Source organism: Lithobates pipiens, unplaced genomic scaffold (assembly GCF_037356315.1).
Source record: "Lithobates pipiens isolate NorthernLeopardFrog02 unplaced genomic scaffold, aLitPip1_a1.2 Scaffold_1, whole genome shotgun sequence".
NCBI classification, from domain to species: domain Eukaryota; kingdom Metazoa; phylum Chordata; class Amphibia; order Anura; family Ranidae; genus Lithobates; species Lithobates pipiens.
In genome coordinates, this window is record NW_027507685.1 from 123507529 (window position 1) to 123522951 (window position 15423).

Consider the following 15423-nt stretch of genomic DNA (forward strand, 5'->3'; position numbering starts at 1 on the left):
TTTTTCCAGTTTGTACAGGGAACAAAATGGCTTCCCAAAAACCTTTTTATCAAGTGTCTTCTGTATTTACTACTATTGGGGTTTTGTTTTATGATGTAAATTGCTCTGCTTACAACTTCTACTGTCTGATTCAGGTATAGAAGATCTGTGCAGCAAAAGGGATGAGCTGAACCGTCAGGTCCAGCAGGAGGAAGAGGAGAAGAATAAGCTTCAAAATGACATCCGCATCCTCACAGAGAAACTGTCCAGAGTGAACGAGAGCTTGGCAAAGAAAATGGCTTCCAGGACGGAGTTTGATAAAACTATTGCTGAGACCCAGGCTGCATATATGAAGGTAGAGTATATAGGAGTGATTGTTTTGGATATCGTGATAACTTGTTTATTTTTACAATGGACCGATTCAGAGTCTTGGACTATGCGTTATGCAGCTTCTTTGAAGTGATTAGACCCTGGCACACACCGCTGAAAGGACCACCCCAAGAAGACCCTTCCCATGCCAAGAAAGCCAGTGTCCTTAGATGGATGTCTTCCTCTAATCTGAGAGAAGCAAACATTTTATTCACTTTTTTTTTTTTTTTTTTTGTTTAACCACTTGCTTACTGGGCACTTAAACCCCCCTCAGTCCCAGACCAATTTTCAGCTTTCAGCGCTGATGCACTTTGAGTGACAATTACGCGGTCATACAACACTGTACCCAAATGAAATTTTTATCATTTTTTTCCCACAAATAGAGCTTTCTTTTGGTGGTATTTAGTTACAGCTCGGAGTTTTATTTTTTGCTAAACAAACAAAAAAAGATGCAAAAAAAATAAAAATAAAAATCATGTTTTAATAGTTTGTTATAAAATTTTGCAAACGGGTCATTTTTCTCCTTCATTGAAGTGCGCTGATTAGGCGGCACTGATAGGCTGCATTGGTGGGCACTGATGGGCTGCATTGGTGGGCACTGATGGGCTGCATTGGTGGGCACTGATGGGCTGCATTGGTGGGCACTGATGGGCTGCATTGGTGGGCACTGATGGGCTGCATTGGTGGGCACTGATGGGCTGCATTGGTGGGCACTGATGGGCTGCATTGGTGGGCACTGATGGGCTGCATTGGTGGGCACTGATGGGCTGCATTGGTGGGCACTGATGGGCTGCATTGGTGGGCACTGATGGGCTGCATTGGTGGGCACTGATGGGCTGCATTGGTGGGCACTGATGGGCTGCATTGGTGGGCACTGATGGGCTGCATTGGTGGGCACTGATGGGCTGCACTGGTGGGCACTGATGGGCTGCACTGGTGGGCACTGATAGGCACAGATAAGGCGGCACTGATAGGCACAGATAAGGCGGCACTAATAGGCACAGATAAGGCGGCACCGATGGGCACAGATAAGGCGGCACTGATGGGCAAAGATGGGCACAGATAAGATGGCACGGATGGGTGGCACGGATAAGTGGCACGGATGGGTGGCACGGATGGGCACTGATGGGTACCACAGATAGATGGGACTGATGGGCACTGATAGGTGGCTCTGATAGGTGGCACTGCTGGGCACTGATGGGCGGCACTGCTGGGCACTGATGGGCGGCACTGCTGGGCACTGATGGGCGGCACTGGGGTGCAGCACCTGAGGCAGATTTTGGGTGGCACTGCTGGGTGGCACTGTGGGTGGCACTGTGGGCACTGCTGGGTGGCACTGCTGGGTGGCACTGTGGGCACTATGGGCACTGCTGGGTGGCACTGACAGGGGGGCACTTACTTTATTTCAGGATGGCACTGCGGGTGGCAGGTGGGCACTGGCAGGGGGCAGGTGTCCTTTTAAATTGCTGGCCGTGATCGGGACTGATGTCCCGAACACGGCCGCCGGCGATCGGCTTTTTTTTTTTCTCCTCGCGCTGTCAGCGCGAGGAGGAATACTAGCCGATTACCGGCTCCGTTTTATCACATGATCAGCTGTCATTGGCTGACAGCTGATCACGTGATAAGGGGTCGGGATCGACCCCTTACACGGATCGGTGATCAGGCGAGTCTCACGGACTCGCCGATCACAGAGCGCGCCGCGCGCGCCCCTCAGGGGGCGCGCAGGCCGCTCGTAACCGGGACTACGTCAATAGACGTAGTCCCGAAAATGTGGGTCCGCGCTATTGCCGTCATTTTGCAATAGCGCGGATCCCAAGTGGTTAAGATTCTTCCAGCAAGTTACTAGCTACTACATAGCCATGGTTGCTTTCACCTTGTAACTTTTTGGGTCTTGACTCATCGGCTGAGCCTTGGGTGATGACCATACCTGGCCTCTGTCTCTGAATCCCCTTTGGAGTATATGTCCTCCAAAAAGATCTGAATGGGGCTTGGTCCCTAACAGTCGCCTCTGAGAGGGTCTCCATATTGCCGCAGTATATCCGGACTGTTGTAGCCTGTAGCGGCAGCAGGCCATTATTTGCACTTGCATTGGGTTGGAATGCCATTGCGCCTTTGTGGGCCTCCTTCTCATGAGGACCCATTACAAAAAGGAACACAAGGGGGCGCTGCTAAGTACTGCACCGATGGGTTTATTATGCTTAAAAAGCCAAATGCCAACTCACAGAAATATAAAATCAAAGAGCTTATCTGCAGCCATGCCACATTGGATGGATGCTGTCCACCGGAAGTACCTCTGTGACGGTAAACTGCATGTTGTTAGTGAGGTAACTAAGTCCAGTGTTCCAGGAAGTGAGGAGAACCACTGTGGAACATAGGACAGGATGTGACATCACACCTGGGGCAGGCTGGTTGGTATGGTAACGCATTAAACCCATTGATGCTTCACTTAGCTGGCACCTCCCTGTGTTCGTTTTTTGTAATTTTCTGAGATTTGGTTCGGTCTCAGTTGGAGCTGCCTACTGAAGTACAACACCCTTCCTATGGGATTTTCATGAACTACCTATACTACACAAGTGTATCTTCACATTGGGAAGGGTGATCAAGGCCAACTAGTGTGGCTAGTGGATTGGGATAGGTTTGTTCCACAATTTCATTTGTTTGTACATGTGCACTTAATTTTATCTACACATGCTAGTTCCTCTGCCTCCTGTCTACCAACACTATACAGCACAGTAGTCCATGGACATTATGGTCTCCTGCTGTTTACAGTGACTGGTCACAGAAGGCTTAAAGCAGAACTCCGGACATTTTTTTTATTTTCCATGTCCTTGTTGCTGATCTCCTACCTTCACCAAGTTTGCCATCTATGTTCTTCTGAGCTCTGTAGTTCCTCTGTAATAGGCTGCTGAACTTTCTGAAAAACCGTTATTGCCTGCTGACATCCTGTTTGTAAGACCATAGGCTGCTATCCCTCTCCTCAGCTCAGCCAGTGGTCTGACACACCCCCTTGTAGTCCTCTGAAAGCCGAGCAGGGAGGAAGCAGACATGTTGTGGGCAGAGTGGGTTTCACAGCCCCCAGTCTGTGCTTCACCATGGAGGATGTGACCTTCTCCTCTCACCTCCCTGACAGCAATCCGCCCCTCCACTACCCTCCCTCCTCCTTGCCAGCAATCCACGCTGCTGCCCACCCTCCAGACTATCTCTGTGCAGAGCGGGGATTATCACTAGCAATCAGTTGTATGACACAGTGGGGATGTCCCGCTGTGTCAGGTATAGTATATCAGAACACCGTTCACTGATGTCCCGTCTCCCTCCGGTATAGGAACAGTGCGCTGTCAATCACAATACCGGGAGGCGGGACATCAGCGCTTTGTTTTCTGATATACGATACCAGACACCGTGGGAGATCCCAATGTGTCATACAGGCGATTTCTAAAATAATCCCCGCTCTGCACTGGTGATGGTCCCTGACAAGCTGCACTTGTGGTCCCTGACGTTTGCCACTGGTGGGGGACCCTGACACATTGCACCGGTTTGCATCTATAAGGCTGTAACCTATCATACCGTGTGTTATGTATGGCTTGCTGGCTGCAGAGTGAGGGGTGTAATTTATGTTGGAAGTGGGCGAGTTCACATGTACAGGCCTAGTGCACCCCCCACATTCACTCCCATCCCAATGATTCATGGGAAGTGTAGGCTGATTAGTTGGAGAGAAGAGGATATGATGCAATCACTGTTCTAAGAGACCCTCCCTGCATTTTTTTTTTTTTTTTTTTTTATCACGAAATGGACTTCCTTCAGACACAGAAATTTCACAAATGTAGTAACTGTTTAATGTTGTGGGGGTGGGGTGTACTAATGGGGATTTTTAAATATCCGGGAGTTCTGCTTTAACCTTTCTGCTCTGCAGTACAGGTCTTTAAATACTTGTAGTATAAAAAAAAAAGCCAGAAAACTTGAAAAGTGTCTGTATTTACTACCTTAGGTGTTTTCTGTTTGTTTTTTATATTTGAAGACTTTTTTTATTTTTATTTTTTTATTAACCTCCAAACATGGGGTGGGAACCCTGCAGTACAAACGTAGGTGCAAGTATTATCAAGGTCACATCAAATATATCAGAAAGAATAAATATACTGCAGAGTACAATTTAACTGTTAGTGAGAAGCATTTGAGCCAGTGTAGACTCTCAAACTAGACTCCTATATCCATAATAGAAAAAATAACGTTCCTGCATTGGGAGAGGGTGTTGGGGAAGAAGCTGGATCCGGAGGACTGGCGGGCAATGACATTAGCTTTGTCCAAGTGCTCGCGCAACGTAATAATTCTGGAAAATGCCAATAAGGTCCTATACTGGTGGTATTACACCCCGATGCGCCTGGCCCGCTTCATCCCAGCCTGTTCTCCACTTTGCTTCAGGGGATGCGCTCAGGAGGGCACCATGGCCCATATTTGGTGGATGTGTACGTGGGTATGCAGACTATGGGTCAGGGTATACGCTCTACTCCGTAGTCTACTTCGGGTAAAAAAAGATGCGTTTGAGGCACTCCTTGGCAAACCGATTAATGACTTATTACGCCCGGAACGGCAGCTAGCACAACATCTCTTTACTGCGACTAAGTTGACAATAGCGAGAGCATGGAGAACCCCAGCCTTGAGTTTTTAGGCATTCAAAAATCACCTGAACGATGTTATGGTCAATGAAAAACTGATGTCTATTCTCTCCGACACCCATACCAAATTTCTCAGGGTTTGGCAACCCTGGATTGCATATCATTCTCCTAGATTCGATATCGCTTTATTATCACTGTATGAGCTCAACTGGGCACACCCCGTGAACCCCTTGTCTTCTCCCTTTTTCCTTCCCCCCTCTCTTCCCTGATCTCCCTCTTTCCATTCTTGACTCGCACTACCCCCCCCCCCTCTATTTTCCTATTTTCCTCTCTAAAAATCTCCTATTCCATCTTTAGTCTTTGGTACATCTTTCTTCCCTTTTCCTCTTTTCTCCCACCCTGTTTTCTGAAAATGATTTCAGGGCTTTCTGTATATTGAATGACATTCATGTGTTGCAGTTATAGAAAAAACCCAGTCATCCGGAACCAGGATTGGTATTTATTGCTTGACAACAGCCTGTATTGTGATCTGAATGTAAGCCTGTAGTGTTGGAATCTAAGTTTATAATAAAACTTTTGTTAAAGAAAAAAAATAACGTTCATTTGGGAAGCAAAACTTCGGGTATACCTTCCCAACTTTGAGAGAGAGACACCCCAAGTCTTCTTGTGGGCCTCCTGTCTGTTATGCAGTTAGGATCGGGTCCTCCATTTTCTTTACCTCTTCCACCTTCCGCAGCCAATGTGCTACAGTCAGGGGGGGATTGTTTCCATCGCAGGGGATACATGCTTTTGCTGCATTTAAGTGCCTTTAGCAGCGACGACTTTTAGTTATTAGTGGGGATTTTGGAGTGGTGTGGAAGGAAGAATGCTGCGTCGTCAGATGACATATTCTGGAAAATACGACGAACCTCTCCCCAGAACTCTTTCAGTCTAGGGCAGGACCAGAAGATGTGTATTAGCATTCCCTCCTCCCTGGCACAGCACCGGTTCGAGCTAGAGGGAAAGCACCTCTGTAATCTGGAGGGCGTTGGATACCAACGTGTAAGTAGTTTGAAATGTAGCCGGATCACCTTCCAGATGGGAAGTCAGAAGGTTCCCGTTGAGTCAATTGGTACCGAAATTGATGGCCTCTTTCCGTGTGTGCCAAATTTGGCTGCATGGTCATGTCTGGATTCTCTAAGAGAAGAATATTCCGTGGATTGTAAGCCTGGCTCGAAGTTCGGGTTGCCTAGAATTGGAAGTAATGGGGAATGTTTGGATGTGAGGGAGGTATGGTTGGCAATCTGGTGGCTGTCCCTTAGGGTAGTACCCAGTAGTAGATGCAATTTCAGATCAGGAGGCAAGTCGTCATAGCGCCCCTTGTTAGAGGTATGTGGGTTTGGGCCTGTTCAACCCATATCCACAGTTTTGGATGTCTCGTCTCCAGTCAAGTATACGTCCCAGGTGGGAGGCTAGATGGTATTGACGGATATCAGGTAATGCCAGTCCACCTCAATGTTTGGGGAGCGCTAACTGTGAGCGACGTAATCTGGGTTTATGTACCCACACAAACCTAGTGAAAAGGGCCTGTACCTGCTTAAAAAAGGAGGGTGGTATTTGTATGGGCAGGGCTTGGAAAAGGTAGATGAACTTGGGGAGCATGCTCATTTTTATAAGGTTACACCTACCAAACCAGAATTGAAAGTCTGAATGCCATCTCTCTAGAGTACGAGTCTTGGTCAGGAGGGGTGGAAAATTAAGATCGAATGTGCAGTTTACATCAGGTGGTAGCTGTGTGCCCAGGTATGGTAAAGCTGTCAGTCCATTTAAAACCATAATTGGCTTGTAGATTACGTTGCGCGTGGGAGGGGGTTGTTGTGCACATAGCCGTCGACTTTGTGAAGTTTATCTTAAGATGGGATATTGCACCGTATACTTTAAATTCTTGGAGTAGGTTCAGTAAGGATATTCTGGGGTTTGTCAAAGAAAATAGCAGGCCGTCCGCGTATGCAGAGATTTTGTAGCGGGAGTTGCCTATCTCAAGAACCTGTTGACCGGGTTTAACCTGATGGGCTCTTAGGGTGTCTCTTGAGAAGTCAGTCCCAGATCCCAGTGCGCTGAAGAATGTAACCATATGTGGGCCTAAAATTGGAAGTAGAGTCTTGTAGTATTGGATGATGAAACCTTCTGGGCGTGGAGCCTTGCCAACCTTCAAAGAGGCAACCGCCCCTTGAAGCTCCTCCAGGGCGGCTCTTGTCTCCATCGGGAGCGACAGTAATTGCGAATGTGCGATATATATTTGTCTATAGCTAGTTGATTGGCTGTAGAACTCTCCAAATTCTTTTGAAATTTGCTCCAGTGTTGTGGCTTTTTTTTTACCATCTGGTCGTGTTATCTGTGATATGTATGATGCTGACTTGACCTCTTTGACCGACTTGGCTAGAATTTTCCCACATTTGTCTCATGATTAGTAAGACCTCCTGTGGCAAAACTGCAGGGCTGCCTTGGCTCTATAATGTAGGAGGTCTGTTATTTGAGTCCGGAGAGTCTTCAATTCTAAATCTAAGGCCTGTGCGGGGGCGTGTTTGTGTTGAGCCTCCACTGTGGCTAACTTGGCTGGTAAGTTGGACAGGAGCTCGTTTCTTTCCCGTTTAATTTTCGCCCCATGTTTAATAATGACCCCTCCGAATAATGGATTTGTGAGCCTCCCATAATACTCCTGGGTCGCAGTCTCATGTGTTCTCTCTAAAATATAGGTCCAATTTTTTTTTTTTTGGGACACTTCTGTCATAACCTCAGGTATCTATTATTATATCTAGTATAGAGGTCTGGGTGAGGGTGTATGTGAGGGATATTGGGGCATGGTCTGACCATGTTATTTGACCTATTGAAGTGGTGTTTACTAGGTGTAGTTGGTCGTGGGGAATTGGGAAGATCTATCCTTAAGTACAGCTTGTGTGGGACAGTGTAAAAGGTGTAGTCCGGTGTGTTGTAGACGCCACACGTCGTGTAGTTGGGCATTGTGGAGTACTTGTGCAACCCGTTTCCTGCAAGCGGGGGGTACGGATGAGTTGCCCGTTGAGGTGTCTGAAGTGGGGATCAGTGGGATATTGAAATCACCCCCTAGTATGAGCTTCCCTTCCCTAAAATGCCGGTAACCTGTCTAATGTCTATCTGAGGAATCTGTCTTGGTGCTCGTTGGGAGTGTATAGTGTTGCCAGTGTGAATCTTATCCCACCTATCTGTCCTTTTTTTATAAATAAGTAGTTTCATAGTTGGTAAGGTTGAATAAAGACACCAGTCTATCCAGTTCAACCTGAGTGCCTACAATGGTCCTTATCCCTGTACATCGCACATTGGTCACTACACTCAATGAGCCCACAATCCAAGGTCCCCATTCATATACTAGGGCCAATTTTGGACAGAAGCCAATTAACCTACCTGCATGTCTTTGGATTGTGGGAGGAAACCGGAGTACCCAGAGGAAACCCACACAGGCACAGAGAGAACATGCAACTCCAGGCAGGTAGTGTCGTGGTTGGGATTCGAACCAGCGACCATTCTTGCTGCTAGGTGAGAGTGCTAACCACTACACCACTGTGCCATCCCTCGGAGTCAGCCACACTTTCTGTGAGCTGCCACGGCAACCTACCCGAGATCAATAGTGAGACCCCTCTTGACTTGGATGTGTGGTTAGTAGAGTGATATGCTCGTGGGAAGAACTTGTTTTGCAGTAATGGAAGTTTATCTTTTTTCTTTTTTTTTTTTTTTTTTTTTTTTCCGTCTCCTTGAATAAAGGCCACGTCAGAGTATGTGTATGTGTGTATATATGTATATATGTGTCGTGAAGTAGCATGCGCCTCTTCTCGGCTGTATAAGCCCTTAGGGTTAAGGGAGGTCACCCTGATAGCCCACCGTGTCTCTGAAAGTAAGGGGGAAGTATAGGAAAGGCGAGAGTAAAGAGGTGGGAGACTGGGTCAAAGAGGACTTAGGAGGGGAGATAGGGAACAGTGGTAATGGGGGTCAGAAGTGTTGACGGAGGGCCAAAAGGGACCATTCGGCCCCACGGGGGAATAGCTAATTGTTCACATTCAAGCTCAACTTGAGTCGTGCACAACCCAAGCCGGGTGCACACTGGGCCTAAGCGGAGAGTGGGGGTGGACCGAGCCAGGAATCCCAGAGTCCAGGCCGCCAACCCACCCAGGCATCGTTTAGGTATAGGTAAAAAAACAGAATATCAAATGCAACAATAGCAAGTAAAGAAAAACGGGCAAAAGAACAGTTAATTAGAACAGTGTAATTCAAGGCAAACCATCCGACATTGACCAGTGAGACCGTGTATAGGCATGGTTTCCCCAGCATCAACCCAACAAGGCATTCAGAGCGTCATCTTGGGCCCAAGAGCAGCATCCGAGGCTGCATAGTAGGGACAAGTGGTCTTTACCATCTCCCCCAGGTCTGCAGCTTAACCCCATTCCCACCAAGGGCACATACCTTCTGCGCTGGAGGGGGAGGGTTGGGGGGGGAAGGGGCCTCATTCCATGTATGAGGTCCAGCCACTCTTCACTGAAAAAAAAGTACCAGCTGCTCTTTGTGTGCTATGGGAGTGAAGGAGCAGCCCCAGTATGCACAGGGGGTCAGCTGGCAACTACATGACAGCATATTAGGCCCGGGTCAGTGAGTGCATAGTGGACAGCCTAATGCAGTGGGAAGTGGGTGATTCCATAGGCCCCGTGCTCTGATTGTGAGAGTTAATGTAATGTTCAGTGGCATCCCACCAGTAAAGAGGGGGTAGCAGAGCCAGTGACACATTAGGAGCCATTAGATCGCACAAAGTGGTGCGGGGGTGAGCCAGGTAAACAAAAGGTACTCGCGCCTCACGAGTCTCTTCACTAGACGGGGTATGGGATTGACATCTTGAGCGTGGTCTTCTCTGTGGTTGCGGGGCGGCAACTCTTGGTGCACTCAAGCATCCCTGTGTCCTCAGTAGGTATCCAAGCCAGTTGGGAACAGTGATTGGGTTTGCTGCAAGGAAGCTGAAGAGGGCCGGTAGAGCCTCCAGGGTTCTCAGGAGGTACGACTTCTGATCTTTATGTAAGGTTACCAACAGCGGGAATCCCCAGCGATGTGTCGCGTTACTGCGCCTCGCCAGCTCCAGAAGGGGTCTCAGCAGGGATCAGCGGTAGTGTGGGTCTGGAGATGTCGGGTAATATCTTCACAGGCGCCCCATCGAACACTATCTCTCCTGCCTCCCAGGCTTTGCGGACTATGGCCTCGTGTGTGTGTGTGTGTGTGTGTGTGTCTATAGTGGTGCAGGCGGCACATCCCGTCCCATGGCCTGGCTGGATCTGGTGATTGTGGACCAAGGGCCCTATGGACTCGGTCAATTTCGAATCGGTCTGGGAGCCCGCCACTCTTTTAAAGATATCGGTGACCGTTGCAGGTAAATCTGCCTAGCCCGTAGCCTCCGGTAAGCCCCTCAGCCTAAGATTATTTCTCCAGCTTCGGTCCTCTATCTCCTCCATGCAGAACTGCATCTCTGTTGCAGATTCCACCACTTCTTTATGCTGGGACTCTAGTTCACTGACCCTCCGTTCTAGAACCACCAGAGAGGATTCACCTGTGGTTAGCCTAGTATTCAGAGCCTGCACATCTTGCTTGACCGCATGGATTTTTTATTTTATTTATTTTTTGAGCGGCCTCCACTCTCCCCACAAGGTCCGTAATGTCCGCTTTCATCAGGAGGGATTGCAGGGTTGCCTTTAGTTCTGCATCGGCTCTGTAGGTGAGTGGCAATTGTGGGGTGTTCCCCGGGTCTGTCAGGAGCCAGAGGAGAGCTGGGAGTTGGTATCTCCACGTGGGACACTGCGCTCTCACCTCGCGGTGCCGCCATCTTGGGTCCCCGGGAGCTGTCACGAGGGGCTCCAAATAGCCTCTGAATATCTCCTTCCGCAGGGGTATTTGCAGCCGGGCTGGTTCTCTGTTTGGTCTTCTTGCTATTCCGCTTCTTAGATGTGTGCATTCTGCAAGGTGGTGACAGAATATGCCAGTGTAGGTTGTGGACAGCCGGGAGCTCCGTGAAAATGTCTCTACTCGGTCATGTCCAGACCACGCCCCCAGGTGTTCTGTTTTTATGAGGTAAGTTGCTCAACTTACAGCTTCTATTGTCTGATACAGGTATAGAAGATCTGTGCAGCAAAAATGAGCTGAATCATCAGATCCAGCACTAATGCTCTGCAGTACAGGTCTTTGTGTACTTGTTGTGGGTTAACCCTCCCCAAGGGGAATGGCCAGCGGACTCTACCAGCTTATTCTTAGCAAACAACTGGGGTGCGGGCTGCGTTGGCAGTAGAACGCTGCTAGTTTTACCGGCGCTGTGCGGGCAGGAGAAAGAAGGGTTTAAAAGCGCCTTTGCCGAAGCACTGCCCATTGATCTCAATGGGGGGGGCGGTTTAGGAGCGGTGTATATACCCCTCCCGCACCGCCCCAAAGACGCTGCTTGCAAAAGCATCCGGGCTTTCACACTGGGGAGGCTTGAGAGGCACTTTACAGGTACTATTTTTTTATTTTTTTTTATTTATTTATTTTTTTCTTCTAAAACGGCTGAAAAGTGCCTTCAGTGCGAAAGGGGTCTAAGGGTCTGTAGCATCTACCCCAAAGGTCCAGATTCTGTTAGTCTTTCACCGCTGTGTCTAGGCTGAGTTGCTGCACTCCTCAGTGAGGTCCCACGCTCCTTCTGTTATGTCTCCCTCCCCCTGTTTATCCAGAGGCGTTTTTGGCCACTATGTCTGAGTTTATGGGGAGGCTCTTGGTCCTTTTAGAGGCCTCAGACCACAGGGGCTGCAAGTGGTCCCCTAAAGGGCCCCTTCTTGATTATGCTCTTACAGCTTCCATGCTTCCTGAAGGGGTGGAGGAAGGTGGTTCCTCTGAGTATTCGACCTATGAGGAGACCCAAGCTTAACTTCAGTAAACGTGTGTATTTTTTATTTATTTTTTTTCCCCCCAACTTTCCACCTATTACCGTAAATCTTCTGCCCTTGTTGTTTTAAAGGGTGGTACAGTGGTGTAGTGGTTAGCACTCTCGCCTAGCAGTAAGAAGGGTCGCTGGTTTGAATCCCAACCACGACACTACCTGCCTGGAGTTTGCATGTTCTCCCTGTGCCTGCATGGGTTTCCTCCCACACTCCAAAGACATGCAGGTAGGCTAATTGGCTTCTGTCTAAAATTGACCCTAGTATATGAATGGGGATCGTGGGGGCTCCTTGAGGAGAGGGACTGATGTGAGTGTGCAATGTACAAGGATAGGGACAATTGTAGACACTAACTCTGGTTGAACTGGATGGACTGGTGTCTTTATTCAGCCTTACCAACTATGTAGACTAAAAAAACTTTGGATTGTAAAACTTTTTTTTTTCTTCTAGTAAATGCCTTATACAGTCCACTTCCTGTTTGTCTGGTCATTAGCCTAGGCTTATGACATCATGCACAGCGCTTGCTTTCTCGTTCTCCCCTCTTTTTTTCGCTTTCTCATTCTCCCCTCTTTTTTTCGCTTTCTCGTGTTCTCCCCTCTCTTTTTTTCGCTTTCTCGTGTTCTCCCCTCTCTTTTTTTTTTCGCTTTCTCGTGTTCTCCCCTCTCTTTTTTTCTTTTTTTTTTTTTTTCTTTTTTTTTTTGTTCTCGTTCTCTCCTCCTTTTCGCTTTCTCGTTCTCTCCTCCTCCTTTTCGCTTTCTCGTTCTCCCTTCTTTTTTTCGCTTTCTCGTGTTCTCCCCTCTTTTTTTCGCTTTCTCGTGTTCTCCCCTCTTTTTTTCGCTTTCTCGTGTTCTCCCCTCTTTTTTTTTCGCTTTCTCGTGTTCTCCCCTCCTTTTTTTTTTTTTTTTTTTTTTCCCTTTCTCGTGTTCTCCCCTCTCTTTTTTTCGCTTTTTCGTGTTCTTCCCCTCTTTTTTTCGCTTTTTCGTGTTCTTCCCCTCTTTTTTTCGCTTTCTCGTGTTCTTCCCCTCTTTTTTTCGCTTTCTCGTGTTCTTCCCCTCTTTTTTTCGCTTTCTCGTGTTCTCCCCTCTCTTTTTTTTTCGCTTTCTCGTGTTCTCCCCTCTCTTTTTTTTCGCTTTCTCGTGTTCTCCCCTCTCTTTTTTTTTCGCTTTCTCGTGTTCTCCCCTCTCTTTTTTTTTCGCTTTCTCGTGTTCTCCCCTCTCTTTTTTTTTTCGCTTTCTCGTTCTCCCCTCTCTTTTTTTCGCTTTCTCGTGTTCTCCCCTCTTTTTTTTTTTTTTTTTTTTTTCTTATTTTTTTTTTGTTCTCGTTCTCTCCTCCTCCTTTTCGCTTTCTCGTTCTCTCCTCCTCCTTTTCGCTTTCTCGTTCTCTCCTCCTCCTTTTCGCTTTCTCGTTCTCTCCTCCTCCTTTTCGCTTTCTCGTTCTCTCCTCCTCCTTTTCGCTTTCTCGTTCTCTCCTCCTTTTTTTCGCTTTCTCGTTCTCTCCTCCTTTTTTCGCTTTCTCGTTCTCTCCTCCTTTTTTTCGCTTTCTCGTTCTCTCCTCCTTTTCGCTTTCTCGTGGGATGAGTCATAAAGGGGCCAATGAGAGCTGCAGCGCTAGAGGTGTGTCTGTGTAAATCCCAGGAAGTGAACAGACAGCAGCTTCAGCTGCCCACAGTTAAAATGGCTGCAGCCAGACTCAGTGGAGGGAGATTTCTGCAGCATATTTGGCAAGTACAGAGTCATAGTATATATATATATATATATAAAATACGCAAAGTGGTTGGATGGAAGCTTCAGAATGGTAAAGATGTTTTTATTACAAATTATGTGACCAGACTGCAGTTCCTCTTCAAGGATACTATTTCTGTCCTGATATGGCTTGTTAATGTCTTGCCTTGCATTAACCACAGTCAGCCTGACCAAATGTCACCAGATTATTTTCCTTAAAGTGGTTGTAAACATGGACTTTTTTTTTTTTTTTTTTTCTCTCTTCACCTTAATGCATTCCCTGCATTAAGCTAAACGTCCCAGTTTTTTTGTATCACCCCTCTGCCCCCCCCTCCCCTGTATACCTACCTGAGTCCTATCTTGATCCAGCACTGTGCCTGTCTGCAACTGCTTTTTTTTTTTTTCCTCTACTCACATAGGCAGCAGTGCGTGATATTGGCTGCTGTCAATCAGATCCTGTCAATAGACAAACAGCCTGGCTTGGGATTGAGCCTGCATGTGTGACCCCCATAGGAAGTGGCCTGCTCTGGTTTAGCCCAAAGGAGGAGCCAAGAGTACCAGCGGGGGACACGAGGGGGTTGAGGGCCAAAGGTATTGCACAAAACAGGGAAGTATAACATGTTTGTTTTTTTAGAATAAAAATTTCTTTACAACAGCTTTAAAAACTCATTGGCCAGCTAAAACTAATTCCTACAGCCTGTCTTCTCTGGTGAGTGGTCTCAGTCTGAGAGTCTTCATCCCTTCCAAGCACTTTGCTCAGCAATATCCTATACAGTAGAACTTCTGATATAACAAAAAAAAACTGCTTCACTTGTGTACCATGCCTTTACCGGTTTTAACAAATGGTAGTTGTTGAGTGTCCTTGTTTCCAAGGAAGTAGATACGTTCATAAGCCCTTTTCAAGGACTTTTTTTTTTTTTTTCTGGCAGGTTCTACTGTGCAACACTCCTTTGCTACTACATCTGTTTAAGGCTCGGTTCACACTGTAGCGATGCGGGAACCCTGTGAATCCACTGCGGGTTCCCGCATCGCATGTATCCCGGTGGCAGTTTACACTGCGCTATACGAACTGCTGGGAGTGTCAATTGAAAGTTAATGATGCCCCCAATCCATTCGCATATTGCAGCGCAAACTGTAAATTTGGACAGGAATCGGATCGCATGGGTGTGAACACCCATGCAATCCTATTCTGCTGCGGACCAAAAACGTCCTGTGCGAGTTTGATCTGAATGCAAATTCAGCCATACTATCCATTTGGCTGAAATCTCATCGCACATCAATTGAATGTGCTTCGCACCAGACATCACCTGCAATGTCGGACATTGTACCAGTGATGGGTTCAAGAGCATGGCTCAGGACCCTGCATCTGTGTCCTCCCACAGCCCATGACCTTGATCTGCAGTGTTGATGGATTGGTATGTAATGAGCAAATTTTAGGGCTTGGAGGGTCTGCATTTATATATTAATGGGTACATATGGATTTTATTTTGTTTTTGTGGTGAATAAGTTGAGATCGCTGCACAAGGTTTTGTTTGTCTGTTTCACAGCAGGTGCAGTCCAGTGCTTTTAGTCTTTTCTCCTGCATCAAAAACACATGGACAGTAGATTATATGGGTTCCAATGGCCTAGTTTACACTGGTGCAGTCAGTTCCACTGCAGAAAAAAGTAGCTGCATTTATTTATTTATTTTTTTTACCGTACTAGAATGCAGCATAACACCTCAGAAACATATTGCAGCAAACAAAAGGGAAAATTTGGGGAAAAAATTTGAGCCGAAATGCATTTAACCACTTG

The 15423-nt window shown here is 47.3% G+C and overlaps 1 protein-coding gene across 1 annotated transcript in view; it reads left to right on the forward strand.

Annotated features, from left to right (window-relative positions):
- SSNA1 (SS nuclear autoantigen 1) overlaps positions 1–15423 on the forward strand; it is a 41207-nt gene that overhangs the window by 23919 nt on the left and 1865 nt on the right. The window contains exon 2 of the mRNA XM_077475802.1: positions 135–334. Coding sequence (XP_077331928.1) covers positions 135–334 — 200 coding nt within the window. The remainder of the gene's footprint in view (positions 1–134; positions 335–15423) is intronic.